Raw genomic sequence first — 18,207 nt, 5'->3', positions numbered from 1 at the left:
TTCTAGTAATACTTCTGTATTGGAAATATTGATTCTCTAACTAAGCACACACATAAACCACTTGAGCACAATCAGATCAGTGAACTCTAGCAATCAATACTCTATGTTCATATTACAAACCTCAATCCCTAGTGGGGTTTTGATGTCACAGATATAGTATCATTGACAAACATCCACACAAGGCATCCTATCTCTATTGGTAGACAGTAATGTAGGCCAAAATCTAGGACATTGCGGTTGAGTTGATCTGTGGGTAGATTACACCAGGGTTGATCTGCGTTCTATGTCACACATTCTCTCTCTATCTAGCACTGCTACCGCTAGAGTACCCATCATACCTGTTCTGTTTTACTTTCAACACTCCTCATGACTGATCCTTATATTGAGTTCCAAAACTCTTCTGTGTTATGTGACCAGAGGAATGAGCAAGGTGTTTGTAGATGTATAGTCAATACTATAACACTCACTTTGAAAATTAATTTCATTTCTTGCTTTAAACTATGAACGTTGACATGTTTGTGCCATGTAGAGTTACTATGCGCTGGTAGTCAGAGGCAAGATGAAGCGTGGTGACAGTCTGCTCGTCCACGCTGGTACTGGTGGAGTCGGCCAGGCCGCCATCGCCATTGCTCTCCACATGGGCTGCACAGTGTTCACCACCGTCGGCAGCAAGGAGAAGAGAGACTTCCTCAAGAAGACCTTCCCTCAGGTAAATATCTGACACAAAGAAGTAGGTTTGAGTCTTAGCAACATGGCTGTGTTCCTGGCCTAGTGCTCAGCTTCTCGGACTTTGGTGTGAGATGGAAAAGTTCAATTTTTGGCATATTCAAAAGCTATTTAATGGTTTGGACAGTTGAAAAATATTTTATTTGCTCCACTTCCACGTGAATGTGTTGTATGTTGTGTCACTTCACCAGAAACTTTTATATTTCAACCATTTTTAAGTTTTTTCATTATAAAATATATTGAGAAAAAGTGTCTTTTTTTCACTCCATTCTACAATAATCACACTTCACTTTTTTTTTGTTAGACGTTAAAATATGTCCAGTTGTGTCCTTGTATTAATTTGTTAAGTTAATAAAAAATGTAATTCTTTTGTTAAATATGGTACTGTAGTATTTAACAAACTAGAGTTAACTGGTCCCAGTTAATTTTCATATTGCAATGCAAACTACTATAATATTTGTGCTAAGTAAAAAATTTTGTATGCCGCCAAAAACTGAAATGAGACCAAAATCTTGTTTACATGATAAATAAACTCTGACAATTTATTTCAGCTGACTGACAAAAACATTGCCAATTCTCGTGACACCAGTTTTGAACAACACGTTCTCAGAGAGACGGGAGGCCGAGGAGTCGACATCGTACTCAACTCTCTTGCTCATGAGATGCTGCAGGCGTCTGTGCGTTGTCTGGCCAAGGATGGACGATTCCTTGAGATTGGAAAGCTCGATCTGTCCCAGAACACTGCCCTTGGTTAGTAATGTGTAAAATATTTTAGTATGAAAAACAAAAGCGATCTTATAGTAGACCATCTAGTATTGTATATACTTCAGATATTGAATAATATCTTTTGAATCATGTATTATTGCTTTAAAAGGGTCAGTTATCTTGTATTATTTTTTAATCCGACTTTTTAGATTAAAAATGTAGGCATGTTGATGAGTTATCATTTTTTCTATTTTAACAACCTCTTCAGCAATCACATTACACATAGAATTACTATGTGGATTACACACACCTGGCATATGTGAATGTTGTGCTTAATTAATTGAACATGATTGTATGTAGGCTATGCGCCGTACTATTTTAAACATAGGCATTTTATCTACTATTGTAAGTTCATAAAACATAAAACTACGTCATTAGACCTAAATTGAATTGAAGCTTGTAAATATTTCACATAGTTTCTGTTTTCTTGGGAAAGGCCCAATATTTGACCATAAGAAGTGGTTTGCTCATAATTATAAAAAATCTAGTGACTAATTTTAACAATTGATGTGTGTTTCTTATGTGGATAGTATAAAAAGTATATAAGAGTAAAATCTAATCATAGAATCTACTTTAAAACAACTGGGTCTCTTGATACAACTTAAAAGCAATATTCAAACACAATAAAACAAATTTAAAAATACTACATTCTACGAGAAATACTAACATTCAAAAAGAAATATTCTAATGAAAATACTTTATTGTCTCAGGTATGTCCTTCTTCCTGAAGAACACCACCTTCCACGGTATCCTTCTGGATGCTCTGTTTGATGCTGGAAGTGAAAACGAAGACAAGAAGGAAGTTGTTCGTCTAGTTACCGAGGGAATTAAGAATGGCGCAGTCAGACCCCTGCCATGCACCGTGTTCTCTGAGAACCAGGTAACTAATTCTTTAAGATTTCAGGATGTGAGGACTTCTCCTCTAGGATATTTTTGTCCAATTGAAGCTTTAAAGAACTTTTTAGAATATGAAATGTTCTCAAGGAAATTATTTTACATCATAGCAAAAATACCCCTGCCGAAGCAAACCTGCAGGCTAAGCGAGTCATTTTCATTTGCCTGATTGGAATTTTACTTAAATATTCCTTTAAACATGTAAGATTTTTTCCTTATTTAAATATCATTAGGTTTAAGGAGTACTTAAGTGTGCTGCTACAGGAAGGTTAATAAAATATGTTTTTTAGTAAAATTTTGAAAAATAAATAAGTTTGATGGAACAAAATACATCCATAAACAAGCAAACTATAAAACAATTTGCTACAAAGAACAGCTGATGCAATAATTGATCTTTTACTTCAACAGGTTGAACAAGGATTCCGTTACATGGCCACTGGAAAGCACATTGGTAAAGTCGTGTTGAAGATCAGAGATGAAGAACCCCAGAAGAACCTCGTGCCCAAGCCTAAGCCTGTCACTGCTATCCCCAGAACGTACATGAACCCTGAGAAGTCATACATCTTGGCTGGTTAGTGTCAACATTTGATTTATATTGGACTATTAAAAGACTGACAAATTTGTCCCAACATGCAATAGCTAATTCCGTCCCAAAATTAAAAATGGTCTTTAACATAGTTTTAATGCATTTTTTTAACCAATAGTTTGTGGGATGATGTTGTATGACGACATCTCATCTTTGCCTTAAAATATGCACCTTGGCGAGTCAGTGACATGACTAATCAAATCTAATCTAATCTCTGTACAGGTGGTCTGGGTGGTTTCGGTCTGGAGTTGGCCAACTGGATGATCTTCAGAGGAGCCAAGAAGATCGTGCTGACCTCTCGTAGTGGTATCAAGACTGGTTATCAGTCACTGTGCGTCCGACGCTGGAGAGAGCAGGGCGTGCAGGTGTTTGTGTCTACAGCAGATGTTACCAGCCTCGCCGGCGCTCAACAGCTGATCAACGAGGCCAGCAAACTCGGCCCCGTCGGAGGCATCTTCAACTTGGCTGTGGTGAGTCACTGTTACAAGTAATGAGGCAGTAAAGTAGTAAGTTACAAATCGCTACAAATCACAGTTTTCTGATCAAAGAATAGAATATTTAAGCAATGAAAACAATACTTTACAAGATTTATCTCCCATCCTCTCTTAAGCCCCCATTCAGTTTATTAGACAGTTTTTGTGTTAGTTTAATGTATGCCAAAATATAAAAGAGGTTCTTGAAATATAAAACCATCTAGTTTCATTGCAGTGGAATCTTGATTGTTCTTTTTTTTTACATGGTCTTGTAAAGACAGTTAATAAAATCTTTCTATAAGTTTTTTTTTTGGAATTGATAGTTTGAAATTCTGTTGATAAATGATCAGTTATTTAGATATATAATGAGTGTCATTGTGGAAGGCTCAGGAATACTGTTGTTTGTTGTTTTTGTGTTGTTCTTACCCTTGAAAGCAAACTTATCACAGTTATTAAAACCCTTCCCCAAATACTGGAAGCTAATTAAATTCTTTTCTAGGTGCTGAGGGACGCATTCATGGAGAACCAGAGTGCAGCTGATTTCGCGACAGTATGCAAACCCAAGGTGGATGGAACCAAGATGCTGGACACAGCTTCTCGCAAACTCTGCCCAGTATTGGACTACTTTGTTGCCTTCTCCTCAGTATCTTGTGGGCGTGGTAACGCTGGTCAGGCTAACTACGGTCTGGCTAACAGCGCCATGGAACGCATCTGTGAAGCCAGACAGGCTGCTGGACTCCCTGGAGTAAGTTTACCAAACCTTTAGCCGATTATATTTTTAGATTTTAAAATAATGATATTGATTCTTAGCAAAAGAGAAAGAGGAATTAAAGTTCCTTGAAAAATGGCAACCTGTGGTAAAAATTACACACATTTCACAAACAAATCCTTCATTAATAAAAACTAAAGATTAACCCAAAAATGTATTTATGTTAAATACAAGAAATCAAGATAAAAAGTTAGCCTGTCCTGTATATTTAATCTTTGTATTGTCGAGGGTATACATCCTGATTGTTTAAAATGTGTTAAAATAATTCCTGTACATAACACCGGTAATAGATTAGATTTAAATAACTATAGACCCATCAGTATTATTCCTGTTATTAGTAAAGTTTTTGAAAGTTTGATAAATGACCAAGTTGTATCGTATTTTGAAGGAAATGATCTATTTAATTTTAGTCAATTTGGTTTTAGAGCAAATAGAGGAACTAAAGATGCAGTTCAGAATCTAATTTCTTATTGTTTAGATGAGTTAGAAATTCAAAATAATGTATCTTTGAAGTTTTATGATATGAAAAAAGCTTTTGACACTGTGTCCCATGATCTACTACTACAAAAACTTGCCTTTTATAAGTTTGAAGAAAATACTTTAAAATTTTTTGAATCATATCTGTATAGAAGATATCAAAGTGTTTATTGCAATGGTGTTTTTTTTACTATAAAGAGGTGTTAAATGGTGTCCCACAGGGCTCAATTTTGGGCCCAGTATGCTTCATCATTTGACATTTACATTAACCCCTTCGCTTAAACTTATTTTTACACCTAACCGGGCCAAAAAAATGAATTATTTCTGTGTAATTTTACACAATTTACAATATTTTTACCTGCACTCAGAATTTTGTATTTGTATATCAAATACTGTTATTTTTCTAATCAGAATTGAATTTAGATTAAAAAATACAAACATTTTATTGGTTACAAGTATTTTTATTATTTTTTTATACCATATAATAAAAAAAATTTTTTAAAAATTTTTGACTATAAAAGTTAAAAATATCTTACTGTTCTGCCTTAAAATACTGATTGACATGTTGTAGACTCAAAAAGATATCAAGCAAAGTTCAACTTAGTATGATATGTCTTGAAACATTCGGGTAGGTGAAGCGCAACAAGGCACATTTCGCACTCCCACCGACTGTCACTACGCTTCCCTTGTGCACTACAAACTTTACAGCGTCTTGATGGGTTTTGCTTTACTTCATTAGGTGGGATTTGTCTTGGGAAATGACCCCAAGAAGCTGCTTGAAGCCGTAGAGGGGTTTCAGATGTTGATGGCCGCCCTCTTCGTTTGTAGGCCGGTAGTTGTCTGGTCTGGAACACTTGCTCCGTAAATTTACTTTTGAATTCAGCAAATCCTATCTTCTTCTGGGTGATTTTTTTAAAAACAACATAAGAGTTGAAGAGAGCTATGTCCAAAATGTAAAAAAAAATCTTCTTATACCCTTTAGCATATCTCCTCATTGTAGGAAAAGAAGCGAGCTGTTGGTCTTCTCGGTCGATACCGCCCATCGAGCTGTTGTAATAGAGGATGGGTTCAGGCTTGGTAATCACCTCACCGCTGACTCTGTCTCTCTTTCCAGTTGTTTTTTTGTCTCCCTTACTGTGGAAAGTAGACAAGACACACACTTCTTTCTTGTCCTGCCATCTAAGGGCCATCATGTCGTGGCTAAACGCAACTTCATACTCACCGACATCAAGTTTTCCACTTTTGAAGCTGTCAGGCATATTTGTCCTCCAAGAGTTCACCGTGCCGATCACATTGAAACCAATATGTTTCAATCTATAGTAGAGGAGAGGTGAGGAATACCAGTTGTCAATTGTGAGGGTATGACCATTACCGGAACATTCCTTGACCATTTCAATGACTATGGCCTCGCTCACCAAAAGTTTATCATCCTCAGCAGTGTCTCCACCCCCTTCTTCCACTGTTTCGCCTTGTTTCACTTCAGCACCGGTGTAAATTTTAAATTTTGTACAGTATCCACTGCTTGACTCACAACATTTGTAAAATTTGATTCCGAACCTGGCTCTTTTCTTGGGGTTGAATTGCACATACCCCAACCTCCCACGAAATTTCATCAAGCTTTCATCTACTGCAATGTTTTCATCGGCCAAATATAACCGTGAAAACTTTTGATTCATGTAATCAATGACATACCTCAGTTTCCACAGTTTGTCATTCTGAGGCTTATTTTTATTATCACAAATGTGGAACATTGTTGATAAGAGCAAAAACCTACGAAAAGGCATAACTTTTCGAAAAAACGGAGTCTCAGTAGTAGCAGTAGGGGCCCAATACGATTGAATGGTCCTTTTCTTCACAAGTGACATCAAAACACATAGACTGTAAAAACATGCCATTTCATCAGGAGTTGTTTCAAACCATTCAGAGAGTAACTGTTTATCTTTACCACTTGCATTATTTTTTTAAATTGTCTCTACGGCGTATTTGTTCGTTTCTGTAGAAACATGTTGCCAAAAATCATCCTCGACAAACGCGTTGAATACTTCAACTTCAGATGGAGAAGGACCTAAATTTCTTGCTAAGCTTGCCCTGACACCAGGACAGCCTGTAAAAGGTATTTTGAAAATACTATTGTCTTCTATGGTGTTGGTCCATTTCCAACCTTGTTTTTTCTTTTTCTTAGCTGTTTTAGGTTGGCCCTTAGACCGTTTAGTAGGCTTAGGTAGCACTAAACTAGGATTTTTTCCTTTAGGCCTACCTCGTTTACTTCCCCTTCCCCTTGATCTACCAATAGTTGCACCTCTACTATACTCAGGTACTTGACAAGGAATGGTTTCATTAAAACTAGGGTCATCAGCCTCAGCCTCCTCACTGGGTGTAGGAGATAGTGCAGGTGCAATTACCCTACCTCGGTAAATTTTTTCCATAAATCCAACAGGGTTTTCATCATCAGAACTTTGCTGTTCATAGGACACAGGACTAGGCCTATAAGGCACATTTTGAGGGGACATAGGTCGGGCATAACTACAGGAGGGCTGGTCATGCAAACAATCATTATTTACAGGCTTAGGCCTAACATGCAGGTCATCCAAACAATCACTATTTATAACAGGCCTAGGGCTAGCATGCTCTGTCACACCATTATCAGCTAAATCTTGAGGTTCACAGTCAGCAATACTTCCCAGATAGCAATTTTTTCCTGATTCAGTATTAAATCAAGGTTAAACTTTCAAAGATGCAAGCCTGAATTAATCTTAAAATATCAAGCCATCAAGCCTAATTCAGGGCTAATTCAAGGGTCCTACTGAACACTTGTGAAACCTGAATCAACCCTGAAAATTTTAGGTTGATTCAAGGTAAACGTTTCTGGCAGTAATGCATAATCAAGGCTGAATTGAGGTTGAATTAAGGTATAAGTATGTTTAAATTAAGGTAAAATCATGGTCAATTCAGGACTCATAACCTGAAAATTTTAGGTTAATTCAAGGTAAAGATTTTTGGCTGAAATCAAAATATATTGTTGAATTCGGGTTAAATAAAAGCATAATCATGATCAACTCAGTACATACAGTAACAAGTGATTGACTGACAAGGAATTTTACTTCTTACGGCATTCTTACGGTCTTAAAGTAGTCCAATATTTTAATGTCCTAGTGGATAGCCTAGCTGTTTTGTCTTTGTGAACTCAAGAACTTTAATGATGCCTACTAAGCGCGGGGACAGCTATCTATTAGGACATCAAAATATTGGTTGCTTTATGGCAGTAAGTTAAGCCTTAAAATATTAAACGCAAGGTACATTACCTTAAGCTTTAATCTACGCAGAAAACTTTGGGTGGATACATAATTTGACCTTATAATCTATATTATAATACAGTTACCACTCACTCACTCATTGATCACTATTCCTCAAAAACTACCATGCATATGTACTCAGAACTTGGTGGCATGGAGGTTTCACTTAACCTCCATAATAGGTTTCACTTAATATGTACAAGAAGTAGCTTTGAGAGATTCCATCAGGGCTCTGGCTCACTGGCTTTAAAATTACAATGTTAACATATTTTTCTTTTGACAGAACTTTCGTTTAATTGTATTAGCTACCAAACCGCTGTTAGGAAAATTCTAAGCAAAACCAATGCAAAACAACTGTTTGTAGCAAAGAAAATTTTTCAATTCTGTTGTGAAGCCCAAGGGGAGGGGCAGCTAGAAACCTATAAATGATGCTATAACACTTTATTTAAATGTTGTATAGGATAACTGAGTTAGGTTAAAAATAATAAGCCTATTCTGCCAAGCTTGTGAGTGAAGGGTGAGAGCATTTAATTTTTAATAAGGCCTCATCAAATTACACCAGACCCTGCTTTAGAAAAGACATCTCAGTGATCAACAAAAAGTTTAAAAGTTCAAAACAGTTCTTCAAACATAGCCAAAATATCACTATTTGTGGAGGTATAAATAAAATGTAGCAAGTGACATTGGTTATAGTAAATTTATTTTGTGAAAATATAAAGTATAAAACAAACTTGAAAATTAGAACATGAGTTAAATTAAGTGACATTTTACTTATACATTATTTACTGTCGCATAACCTCAGCCTGATGTTCCTATTCTGTGCACCAATAACTCCTCTTTTCCTGCAACAAAAAAAATCATAAAGTATCGACTAAGGGAGTATGTTTTATCTAATTTTTTTTTAATTTTTTCTGTACATGTAATCTGCTTGAGTTAAAAATTTCAGCATGGTTTTCCAGTTCACTAAGTAATTTTTTACTTGAATTGTTTTGACTGTGATTAAAGCTGAAACTGTGAGCAAACATTTATTAATATAGTTATTTGTGTGACAAAACGGCACGGAGACGGCTGGACACTAAATCAAGTAAATAGGGGGCCCGGGATCGCTGAGCCCAGGGGCCCATGATGGCTCTCTCCGGCCCTGATTATCATTGACATTATCAATAGTCTAAAAAATTGGGGAGCGAGCAGGTCTAGTGGTTAGAGCGCGGTCATTCCGGTTCCTGGGGTCCAGGGTTCAAATCCCGCCAAATCACCAATGGATTTTAACTAAGTGATAATGCCGTAACCCCTAGGTCTAGCCTGAAGTAATGTGAAAAACAATCCCGGGCTCCAGCCTAGCATACGGGGACAAAGTCTAAAAAATTGTTGAAACACACAGCGAAATGTAGGTACATGTCAGCTACAGAGCTGCAAATTGTGTCATTCTGTTCACAAATGATACCAGCAAGTGGCGAGGAGCCTTGCTGCAGCGTACTTAAGCGAATTATGGATTTATACGCAGAAACTGGCTCTTACTTGAAAAACCACCCTTGTATGTTCCTTATACTAATAAACCAAATTAACAAACCCGAGACTTTTTATTAGAATTCTAAAACCCGTTGTTGCAACAGTTTAAACGAGTAGGTAGTTTTATCGAATTGGCCAGGGTAGAGTACTCGTCTGTCCTACAGTTATTCTAAAAGTTAGGCAAAATTTGCAATAACATTTTAACAAAGGCGAGGATGATATTGCTCTCCTCCCGGGCGTCTGCAGGATCTTTTGAGCGCTTCTAGAGCTCTGAACCTTAGATTAAATTAAAATAATTAATCAGTCAAAACCGTGAATCCTTCTCAGCACCCCGGGGAAGAAATTTGAGCGTGGCTGGTACTAGGGGTAGGCTGCTCAGTAAATGCAATCTTATTCGCCCCTCATAATTTACGTCACATGCTTTTTACACTTTGGATCTTAGAAAAAATGTAAGTTAATGGGATATTTTAAGTAGGCTACCTATTGAGTTTTTCCATGCACAAAAACACTAAGAATGCTCTAGTTTTTAACCTTGGTGAACCCGTCATCGGCCACTGATGCCATGTCTTGTCATCACGGCCTGTGTCGAACTACAGGGAGTGTCGAACTATCGAGGTTCTACTGTAACAACAAAAGTAAACCTTATGAAATAAACAGTTCTATAACTAATATGCTCTACAAACCTTTTAGGTACTGGCCCTAAATTTGGCTTGTCACAGCCATGCACGGATGCAGTTTTTTTTTTACTTTCAATTCAGTGGCTTCAGCCAACAGTCTCTTGGCTACAACTGAAACAGTTTAAGTGAAACGCCTCATAATAGATAACAATAACAAAAGAATTTGTTATGCAAATCTATATAAAGCTCAAATACCACTGACTCATTCATTCACTCACTCATCACGAAATCTCAGAAACCATAAGACCTAGGAACCTGAATCTTGGCAGGCATCATCCTTTTGGGTAGTAGACGATCACTAAGAAAGGATTTTACCCTCCGACCTCTGGGCTCCGCCCCAGTGGCTCTGGAGTTTCCCATGTTAACCTTATGAGAAATGGAATTAATGAATCTTAACAGCTGTTTCAATTAAACAAGTTGGTTCTGTTCTATGATGTTTAATAGCATTAAAGTTACAAGGATTACCAACAGGGTGCAGCACTATTATTTCTTTTACATTTATGACAACAGCTAATTTGCAACCAAAAGGTGAGTGAGCGTAGCAAACGAACTTCAACCTGGAGGCGAGTTAGCGTAGCGAACAAGCTAACTTGAAGGCAAGTGAGCGCAGCGAACGCGCTCTAACCTAAAGGTGAGTGAGCGTAGCGAACGAGCTCCAATCTAAAGGTGAGTGAGCGTAGCGAACAAACTTCAACCAGGACGTGATTGAGCCATGCGAACGAGATCATCTTGAAAATTAAGAAGTTAAACGGGGCAAAGCCCGCGGGTTACAGCTAGTATTGGAAGAAAAATACAAAACAATCAGCTTTTAGAGAGAATATGCCATGTATTTGTATTTAACAAACTAGCTTTGACAATCTCACTTCTGTAGTAAAGTACAGAATAAACATAATTGGTCAGTGTGTGTTTTCAGGGGTGTACAGTGGGATTTACCAAATGAATCGAGTACAAAAAATTTAGTTTAGACTCGTTCAATGGTCTTGCCTCTCTGTTCAACCTGAAATTCTGGCTAAATTAAGCAAGATGGAAAAAGAAGTAAACCATAATTAATTTTTTTTTAAACAACTTTCTTCCAAGTGAATTTTTGTTTGACCAACAAACGAAAGTTTTAGTAAGTTTAACCTACTAACTTTCTTACTCTAAGGTTTTAATAATATTAATTTATGATTTAGGCTATTAATATTTTTTGTTTTAAATTACAAATCATCAATAAAATTTAAAAACTATAGGCCTACAAATGGTAAGGTTTATTTAAAGCAGAAAATTTCAGAATTTTTCCAAAATTGTTAATACCGGTACCGTAAGTTAAATTGCAGCACACAGACCAAGTTATTCATAATAATGTCTAAATTACAGTTCTAAATTCTGCAAATTTCGATGCAAAGCAAGATGGCAACTCATCTTGTAACGTTTGTTCAAACGGCAAGCCACTTGTTTTAAATCTGTGTTCGCTGAAGCTAATTAGTTAATTTGAAAAATAACACAGCAGCCTAGGTAACCTTGTTACAATAACTTTACAACTTACAGCATGGGCAATATACATCTTTAGTAACTTAAATAGGCACAAGTTACCAGGATATAATTTAAAGTTAACAGCTACATAAAACCAAAATGGCAGGTCTCCAGTCAAGTGACATTTTGTAGAAGGTTGTTTTAAATTAGTTCATTACGGTAGCCTACCTTTACTTAGTTTAATCAATGGGTATGGCGTACAAAACTTAAAATCTTTGAGAGATGCTAATCTTAACCCATCTAAACGTTTGCCGAAAAACCCTAGCATCAGGACATAGGACTAGGATAAGCCCTTAGACCTAGGCTACAGTACCAAGTCTATAACTTAAGACATAGGCCTAAGCTAAATTAAAATATTTTTCTATAGGCCTAGGTCTATTCATCCAATCCATCGAAAATCATTTCTTCATTCTTAAATGAAACTTCATAACTTCGGCCTATGATAACTTAAGACAATCTACGCTGATAAAAAACTGCATCATTAAGTTACATATTGGCTTGTGTGTTCATAATATTGTAGCCCACCGGATTTGGCAAAAATAAGTAACTAGGTCTTGAACAATTCCAGATACAATATTCCAACGGATCACAATACTTTCTAGGCCAACTATAAAACAATTCACCAGTCATGAGGCCTAGGGCAAGCACAGGCCTAGAATTATTCTGGATCCTAGTCCAAATTTGGCATTTTATTGTTGTAAGATAATTTTCAGAGCATTTGTAACTTGAGGTTCTAATGTCAGTATGATTAGCATTCTAACACACATATCTTATCATAAGAATGGAAAAAATATTATGAATACAATGAAAAGATTAGCTGACTCACCTTTATGTTTCGTTGGCTCACAAGCACTTTTGTTGCAGTTAGTCTTCTAAAATCGAACACTATGGAATTAACTATGAACAAAGAAATTGAAAATTGACAAAAACTAACTTCAATATGAATAATTTATGTCTAAAAACTCTGATATAGTAATAACGCGAGAAACAAACGTCGCAAAAAGACAAACTGACAAGACACAAGACACACAAAGACAAAGACAAAGAGGTTAGGATTGTTTAGGGGTGGATCCTGGCGTCTGGCTGGCGTCGCTTGGTCGAACTGCATCATGGGAATTCGCGCTGTTGTTTTGTTGACTCTGTTTCAGGGCGGAATCTATGAACTCAAAAAGGGCAGTATTTTGTTGTCCTTGAATCCAGCCACAATGTTCCTAATATTTGCAACCTTGAATTGTGAATGCAAATTGTAGGGAAAAGTTTACCTTGAATCAAGGGTCCTTGCTATCTGGGTTATACTATTGCATGCTTCACTTACGTGTTCATTGTTTATTTCTAATAATTCATCATCACTCTCAAGCCTTTCTTCAAATAAATAACAATCACTGTCTGAGTCACTGTCACATTCAATTAGTTTAGCAATTTCACTTTCGTCCAATTCCCTTCCACACTCATCAACAAATAAAAAGTTACTCATCTTATTTATTTTATAAAACAACTATTTGCAAACGAAAAATAGAATTCAACATAATATAAATACTGTTGTAAAATGACGATGTAAACATAAACAAACAAGGCAGACAGCTGCCAAGACAACGTTCCCAACGTCAGCTGGTAAATCGTAATTTTCAATTGATTGTTTTTGCCGATTGGGCAGGCCGTGGACGACGAAAATACAACCAAATGAAAGCCTGAAGCTTGCAGAACAAGAAGCATATGCGACCTGTTGGATTTTTTGGGAACTAACTCGGCAAATATTGGTTTTAATGGCGGACGGCGATTCGCCGTCGCTTCACACAATGGCTCGCGGGAGCACGACGGCGAATCGCCGTCGCTTTAAGCGAAGGGGTTAATGATTTGCCTAAAAATATTCTAAACCTCAATGTTAAGCCTTATCTTTTTACAGATGATTTAGCAATACAAATTCAAAGTGAGAATTTGCTAAATTCAACAGTATTGGCATACAAAGCAGATAGCTTAATCGAAGACTGGTGTACGGCCAATAAATTGTTTTTAAATATAGAAAAAACTCAAGATTTATGTATTAGTTTTAATAACAGGCATAATAAAAATTGTGTAAAATTTTTAGGTGTTTTTATAGAATCTAACTTAAAGTGGAAAGTCCATATTGATTATACAGCTAAAAAACTTAACAAAGGAATATTTATAATAAACATGCTTAAGAACAGTGTAGATTTTAATACCTTGAAATGCATTTACTATGCACATATACATTCCCATCTAAGTTATGAAACAATTGTATGGGTAGGTAGTAATTATAAAAAAAACTTTTGTCATTGCAAAAACGAGCAATAAAAATCATGTACAATGTTGATTTTAGTACACACTGTAAACCATTATTTAGGGAGGCTAATATTTTAACTGTACAAGCAATGTATATTTTAGACTGTCTTGTGTTTGCAAAAAATAGTTTTAGTAAAACAGACACACATGAAAATGTACACAGTTACAACACACAAAACCGCTGCAATTTTATATCTAGACAGTGTCGATACAGCACCACAGCTACTAGTTTTATTGAAAAATCCAAACAGTATTATAATATGTTACCTAATAGAATAAGATGTTTTACTTGTTTTAAATTTAAAATAGTACTTAAAAACTACCTGTTAAACCTGTGTTCATATAGAGAAATAGACTTCATAAATGATGTTAAATTAAACCTAAGTTAAAACCTTTAGTTCTAAGACATTTCCTTGACTGTGCCATGCATGTAAACCAGTGTAACGGCAATAAAGCATTCTTATTCTTATTCTTTGAAACATTCTAGGTTATTCTAAAGCGTTTTAAGTATTTCAGGGTTGACTCATCCCTATAATAAAAATTTGGAACAACATCCAATCCATAGCTAATATTAAATTTTCTTGTACTTTCATAACATTTATATTTTTAATATTTTCAGTTTATATTACAGTTCACAACAAAAACCACATCCACAAATCCTCAGTAAACTCATCCCAAAAACCAACACTAGCTTCAAACTCTTTTTTTAACCACTGATGTTGCGCAGATTGCCATCCAGTGGGGAGCCATTGGTGACGTCGGTTTGATCCTGGAGACAATGGGTGACAACGAGACTGTAGTGGGAGGCACTCTGCCGCAGAGGATGTCCTCTTGTCTGGCGACCATGGACAAGTTCCTGCAACAGCCTCATGCTGTCCTGGCCTCCTTGGTGCTGGCTGAGAAGAGGAGAGCTGGAGGAGAATCCAACCAGGTTGGACTACTGGAGGCAGTCGGAAACATCCTTGGTGAGTCGGGGTTTGAACATCTTTTGTGTTTAGTTTTAGTCTTAGCCATTCTGCATTTATTGCAAGAAACTTTTGGATAGGGATAGTATTCAGCTAGCTTACCTAAGAAAAATTGAGTCCAGAGGCTTGTAGATTAACAATAAAAGGCCACATAACATAATGCTTATACTTGAGTTCTTCTTCAGGGTGTAGACAAAAGTGCATAGAGAGTAGAAGTAGCATTTTTTCAGTACCGGTATGCTTAGTAAAAGAATATATTTTGCCAGAATGTTAAATAAAAATTAACTTTATGTTACAGGTATCAAGGATGTGTCGACAGTGAATGCAGCTAACACCTTGGCAGACCTGGGTATGGACTCCCTCATGGGTGCTGAGATCAAGCAGACGCTGGAGAGAAACTACGACCTGGTCCTGAGTGCCCAGGAGATCCGAGGCCTGACCTTCGGCAAGCTGGGAGAGCTGGCAGGAGGCAGCGGAGCAGGAGATACCAAGGAAACTAACGGCACAGACGCTTCAGCCAAGGACACTACCCAGGTCTGGATTTGATTAATCATTTGTTTACAGTTTAAAATCCTAGCTTACATTTGCAAAATTGTAATCAAAGGCATGTATGGTGTCCTAACTACGAGGTTTCTAACATCAGGTTGATACTATTAAGACTAGAATTTGAACAGTTCTTTGTCCAACAAAAACTTCCACATTAAAAACAAATCAGAATAGACTGTCGAATATTATCAATTTGATCAACAATCATAATATTCTCAAACTTTATGAAGATATTTAAATTAAATTAAAATAATAATGATGGAGCGTTTTGTTTCAATACTGCCCCTTAAGGTAGTTTTTAATTGTATACAGTTTTCCTATGTATTATAGATAGATATGTGTGCTACATTCTTTTAATTACTGTTTCCGTTACACCTGTGTTTATTAACTATTTTGGTTTTTATTCTCCAAATACGAGAGCTATCCTAGGCGTTACTAGGGGGGGGGGGGTTACACCTAAGAGGGGGGGGGGGGTTACACCGGGGGGTCTGGGGGCTTTTATATTTAGAAACAAAAGAGATGTTTTAATTGTAGAAAAAAATTATTTAAAAAAATCACGTTTTGTTTTAAGGTTAAGGGGAGGTTCAAAACCCTAAAACCCCTCTCCCCTGGATACACCACTGAAAGTGACAGACGTTATTGGTTGACCTCGCAAGCTGTAGATTTCTACAAAGATGGCATTGAAAAGCTTGTACCACGATAAATGGCTTAATTTAAATAACAATTATGTAGAAAAACTGCCTAAGAGTTTAGCTTCAAAATGTTTATAATAAAAATTTTTTTTCACTATGTATATGGTTTATTTTAAAATGTTGGTTTCTTTCTGGATAGCCCTCGTAGATCTTTTCACATAATAAATTAATAAGAAAATTTCCCAAACTCAAACTCATTCTTAAAACTTACTCTAACAAGTGATTGGTTTTGAGTAAAAGGCTCCAGGCCAACTAAGTCCCCCACAGGGTACGAGATATTGTGTGTTCTATGGCCTACCTGTATCTCTTCTAAGGCGGTTCTGCTATCTCCTTTATTCTACAATCTTAACAAGTGATTGGATTTTCACAGGTTCAGTTCCAAGCTGAGCTGGTTCCCAAGGAGACTATCATCCAGTTGCCGTCCAAGTCGTCCAGTGGTAACCCCGTTTTTATCGTTCACCCCATCGAAGGTGTTGTCAGCGCCCTTAAGTCCCTGGCTGCCGAACTACCTTGCCCTGTCTACGGTCTACAGTGCACAACCAAGGCTCCTCTAGAATCCATTCAGAAACTGGCTGCATTCTACCTTCAGGTACTTCTTTTAAGTTGTTTTTTATTCTGAGACATATTTCAACACAAGTCTTTATTGATGTAAACCTAAGCTACGCAAACCTTCTGTTCTGAGGTGCAAGAAATATTTTCACGGGTCAAATTTAATTTAACTGGTGGTTTGTTCTTGGTTTTGAATATTAATATTCTTTTTATTAGAAAATCATGTTACAACTATTTGTAAAAAGTATTAGCTCAAAATTAGGGTTTGTAGCAACATGTTCAACGCTTTTCACATCGTAAAAATTGCAGAATTGCTGTTTTATTGTAAAATTATCGGATTTAAAATGCATATTGTATAGGCCTATGATGGAATAAAAACATATTTGGTCACACAACATTTGTTTACAAGATGATTTTTCACATTTAAACTGCAAGAAACTTTGCCTTTATTTGTGTAAACTAGCTGATGTGAATTGTACACGGTTTTAACTGACTATATACTGAATTCCCGTACGTAGGACGGGCTAACACCTCGTTATTTTAATTTTTAAAATTTATAAGGTGAGGAGTTTAAAAAGCACATTCTAAAGCCAAAAATTAAGCCCATATCAATATTATAACAATCAAACATACTTGTTTGCTGCCCCGTTTGGATTAGTTTGTTAAACAATACATAAAGTGATTTAACTTTTTTACTCCACTGCATTCATTAACCCTTACCTTTGTATACAGCAAGTCAAGTCAGTGCAGAAGTCCGGCCCGTACCTGCTGTCTGGTTACTCGTTTGGAGCGTGTGTTGCTTTTGAGATGGCGCTGCTCCTGGAAGCCGCTAAGGAGAAGGTGAAGCTGGTCCTGCTTGATGGATCCCCCACCTACGTCGCGGCACACACTGGAAACTACAAGGCAAGACAGAAACCCGACAACAAGAATGCCGATGCTGACGCTCTCACATACTTCATCTCTCTGTTCAAGGACGACGTTGATTTCATTAAGGTGTGTAGAGTACTTGATTTATTTTTCTAGTTTCATTTATGTATTTTTTATATTGTGTGTGTTGAGTTGGAATTTTTACTTTTTATGAAAATGTTCTGTCCCTTGTCTGTTTATTTAAACTCAACCTTCTGTTGGCTGGCATCACTAACTGATAGTTATCCCAATTACAAATTGAATCTGAGTCAAAAAATTGGATTCACTTTGGATTGATCCACAGAAACATTCAGATTTGCAGTCTATCACTATTCCACTATATAACCTACAACCATTTAGCTACACAGGCTGTTTAAATATATAAAAATAAATACTCTGAGCTGTGAGTGGCGTATTTTAAGGCATAAATTAATAGAGGATGAGAGTTTAACAGATAATATGACAACTTTGCTACAAACTGCTGTATTTTTTTAGCTAGGAACAGGTATTAAAAGCTCAAAGATAAAGGATAGCTGAGTCCATATTTGAACCATCAAAATGCTGCTT

The 18,207-nt window shown here is 36.5% G+C and overlaps 1 protein-coding gene and 1 long non-coding RNA gene across 3 annotated transcripts in view; one reads left to right on the top strand and one right to left on the bottom strand.

Moving 5' to 3' along the window:
• LOC129002846 (fatty acid synthase-like) overlaps window positions 1-18,207 on the top strand; it is a 53,206-nt gene that overhangs the window by 33,390 nt on the left and 1,609 nt on the right. For both annotated transcript variants that reach the window (XM_054430939.1, XM_054430938.1), the window contains exons 27-36: window positions 530-709; window positions 1,278-1,476; window positions 2,202-2,371; window positions 2,794-2,956; window positions 3,194-3,441; window positions 3,944-4,189; window positions 14,710-14,947; window positions 15,246-15,481; window positions 16,556-16,774; window positions 17,467-17,727. In XM_054430939.1, the coding sequence (XP_054286914.1) occupies window positions 530-709; window positions 1,278-1,476; window positions 2,202-2,371; window positions 2,794-2,956; window positions 3,194-3,441; window positions 3,944-4,189; window positions 14,710-14,947; window positions 15,246-15,481; window positions 16,556-16,774; window positions 17,467-17,727 (2,160 nt within the window). The remainder of the gene's footprint in view (window positions 1-529; window positions 710-1,277; window positions 1,477-2,201; window positions 2,372-2,793; window positions 2,957-3,193; window positions 3,442-3,943; window positions 4,190-14,709; window positions 14,948-15,245; window positions 15,482-16,555; window positions 16,775-17,466; window positions 17,728-18,207) is intronic.
• Window positions 8,675-12,937, bottom strand: LOC129002847 (uncharacterized). The gene is made up of 3 exons (XR_008491599.1): window positions 12,508-12,937; window positions 10,024-10,113; window positions 8,675-8,825 (listed from the first exon to the last, which is right to left on the bottom strand). It is a non-coding gene; the product is annotated as an uncharacterized LOC129002847 (long non-coding RNA).

Source organism: Macrosteles quadrilineatus, unplaced genomic scaffold (genome assembly GCF_028750875.1).
Source record: "Macrosteles quadrilineatus isolate MER2022 unplaced genomic scaffold, UCM_ALF_1.0 Scaffold_9__3_contigs__length_116548681, whole genome shotgun sequence".
NCBI classification, from domain to species: Eukaryota; Metazoa; Arthropoda; class Insecta; order Hemiptera; family Cicadellidae; genus Macrosteles; species Macrosteles quadrilineatus.
The sequence above is the reverse complement of the archived record's forward strand: the minus strand, read 5'-3'. Positions and strand labels throughout refer to the sequence as shown.